At 57.1% G+C, this 2406-nt stretch overlaps 1 protein-coding gene across 1 annotated transcript; it reads right to left on the bottom strand.

Annotated features, from left to right (window-relative positions):
• Positions 1-865: 865 nt before the first annotated feature.
• LOC112445445 (melanoma-associated antigen B2-like) lies at positions 866-1825 on the bottom strand (the record flags this gene model as incomplete). Its single annotated transcript, XM_059884398.1, has 1 exon — positions 866-1825. A coding segment is annotated over exon 1 (960 nt), but the record flags the coding sequence as incomplete, so codon positions are not given.
• Between the last annotated feature and the right edge of the window lie 581 nt (positions 1826-2406).

Below are 2406 nucleotides of genomic sequence, written 5' to 3'. Positions count from 1 at the left end.
GAGGCAGAAGGGCCAGGCCTGGCCCTGGCAGATATGTCAGCACTGGCCAAGGCCAAAGTGCCAGCCTTGGTTGCAGCAGAAGTGCCAAGACTGGCCAAGGCCGAAGGGCCAGCACTGGCTGAGGCAGAAGGGTTAGGCGTGGCACTGGCAGAAATATCAGCAGTGGCTGAGGCCAAAGTGCCTGCCCTGTCTGCAACATATGTGCCAGGTCCAGCCAAGGCAGAGGGGCCAGCACTGGCTGAGGCAGAAAGGCCAGGCCTGGCTGGAGCAGAATTGCCAGGTCTGGCCAAGGTAGAGGGGCCAGCACTGCCTGAGGCAGAAAGGCCAGGCCTGGCCCTGGCAGACATGTCAGCCTTGGCTGGAGCAGAAGTGCCAGTTCTGGCCAAGGCAGAAGGGTCAGCACTGGCCAAAGCAGAAGGGTCAGCACTGGCTGAGGCCGAAGTGCTAGCCCTGGCTGCACCAGAAATGCCAGGTCTGGCCAAGGCAGAAGAGCCAGCACTGACCGAGGCAGAAGGGCCAGCACTGGCTGAGGCATAAGGGCCAGCACTGGCCGAGGCATAAGGGCCAGCACTGGCTGAGGCAGAAGGGCCAGAACTGGCCCTGGCAGATATTTCAGCCCTGGCTGAGGCCGATGTGCCATGTCTGGCCGAGGCCAATGTGACATATCTGGCCGAGGAAGGATTGCCAGCACTGTCCGAGGCAGGAGGGCCGGGCCGGGCCGTGGCAGACATGTCAGCCCTAGCTGCAGCAGAAGTGCCAGGCCTGGCCGAGGCAGAAAGGCCAGCACTGGCAGAGCAGAAGGGCCAGTGCTGGCTGAGGCAGACCGGCCGGTCCCGGCTGCAGCTCTGGCTCTGGAGCTCTCTACCTCCTCTCTCCAAGAGTCCTCATAACGTGGCTGTAAGGTGTCGGGGGCTGAATCATTCACCCTGGTCAAAATCTGCAGGACTTTTGTCTTGCTGTTTTGTGTGAGCGTGTTAGGACCCCACAGGAACTCATAGCGAGGGGGATCGCTGCCGGGCACCTGGCGGTACTCCAGGTACACTTCCTGCACCAGATCTTGTGTGATGAGCTTCCCGGTGTCTCCAGAGATGAAGTGCCTTCTTCCATCATAGATGCTCAACATATTCAGGAACTTCCAGATGTCCTCCTCAGAGGCGCGGTGACCATTCAGGTAGGTGACACCCAGCAGAGGCATCAGAAGACCATTCTTCGGCAGCCTGCAGTCACCTCTCATAGACTCACTGTCGCTGAGATCTAGGTTGCTCACCAGGGTATAGCAGTGATTGTTGGGCCTGACTTCCTTCAGCACCAGGCCAAACTCCAGCTCCATGCACTCAGAGTCCCTTCTGAGGATCTCAGGGAATTGCTTCCTGTAACTTCTGTGGATAACTTTCAGCATTTCTGACCTCTTAATGAGCTCCCTCATCATATACTTAAACAGCATGTACCGCAGCAAACTCTCTGACTCCCTGGTCAGATCTGTGTGACAGCTCTCAGCAGCAGCTGAGGCCTGGGAGGAATTTTCACCTTCCTGAACTTGGCCCTTGGCACCTACACCAGATCTCGAGCGTGCTGTGCCACCGACACCAGATCTTTTGCATATAGCACCTGCAGCAGCACTGGTGGTGCCTTGGGCTCCCTGACGACCCTTCAGGGTGCCAGCAGCAGAGGAGCTTGAGGGAGTGCTCTCTGAATCAGGAGGGGAGGAGAAGGTGGTTTCCTCTTCCCCAGATGTGGTAGCATGATCATGAAGACCCTGGGTCTCAGCCCGGTCTTGGTGACGTTTCTCATGAGCACAGTGCTTACTCTTCCGCCCACGAGGCATGACTGTGGTCAGGGACTGCAGGCAGGGGTCTGGGCCAATAGACAGGAGATTGGGGCACCTGGAGGATGGAGAATGAGGTGACATGAGCACCTTAAAACAGGGAGATTCTACCTTGGCTTAATCAAAGGCCGCCTCTGCAGGTTTCCTTGAGGACACTGCTCTAGGAACCCACAAGGCTCTTGTTTTCCTCGTTAGCCTGTCCCCTGAGAATCCCAGAGGAAGAACAGAGGCTTACTTGTCCTCTGCGTCCTCTCAGCCCTGCTTTGGACTTACTGAGGTGACAGCAGGGGCTGGCAGTGGGGTCCTCTCAGCTCATCTTCAGTATTATCACATCAAGTCCTAGTGGAGCCTGGGCACCCTTCTCTCTGCTACTCTGATGCAGACACTTCAGACCTCCACATGATCCAGAAGCAAGTGAAGGGATGCCTCAGTCCACCTCCCTCCCAGGGGACACCCAGTGCTGAGAGCTCAGTAGGGTCTTTTCTATCCTGAGTTCACTGGCATCATCATTCATGGTCCTTACCTTGGCTCCTTAAAACGCTGGGCACTATTCTCCACTTGCTGATTGGTGGTTGCACCTT

Source organism: Bos taurus, unplaced genomic scaffold (genome assembly GCF_002263795.3).
Source record: "Bos taurus isolate L1 Dominette 01449 registration number 42190680 breed Hereford unplaced genomic scaffold, ARS-UCD2.0 Leftover_ScbfJmS_1416, whole genome shotgun sequence".
NCBI lineage: Eukaryota > Metazoa > Chordata > Mammalia > Artiodactyla > Bovidae > Bos > Bos taurus.
Note: the sequence above shows the minus strand (reverse complement) of the source record. Positions and strands in the feature narration are given on the sequence as shown.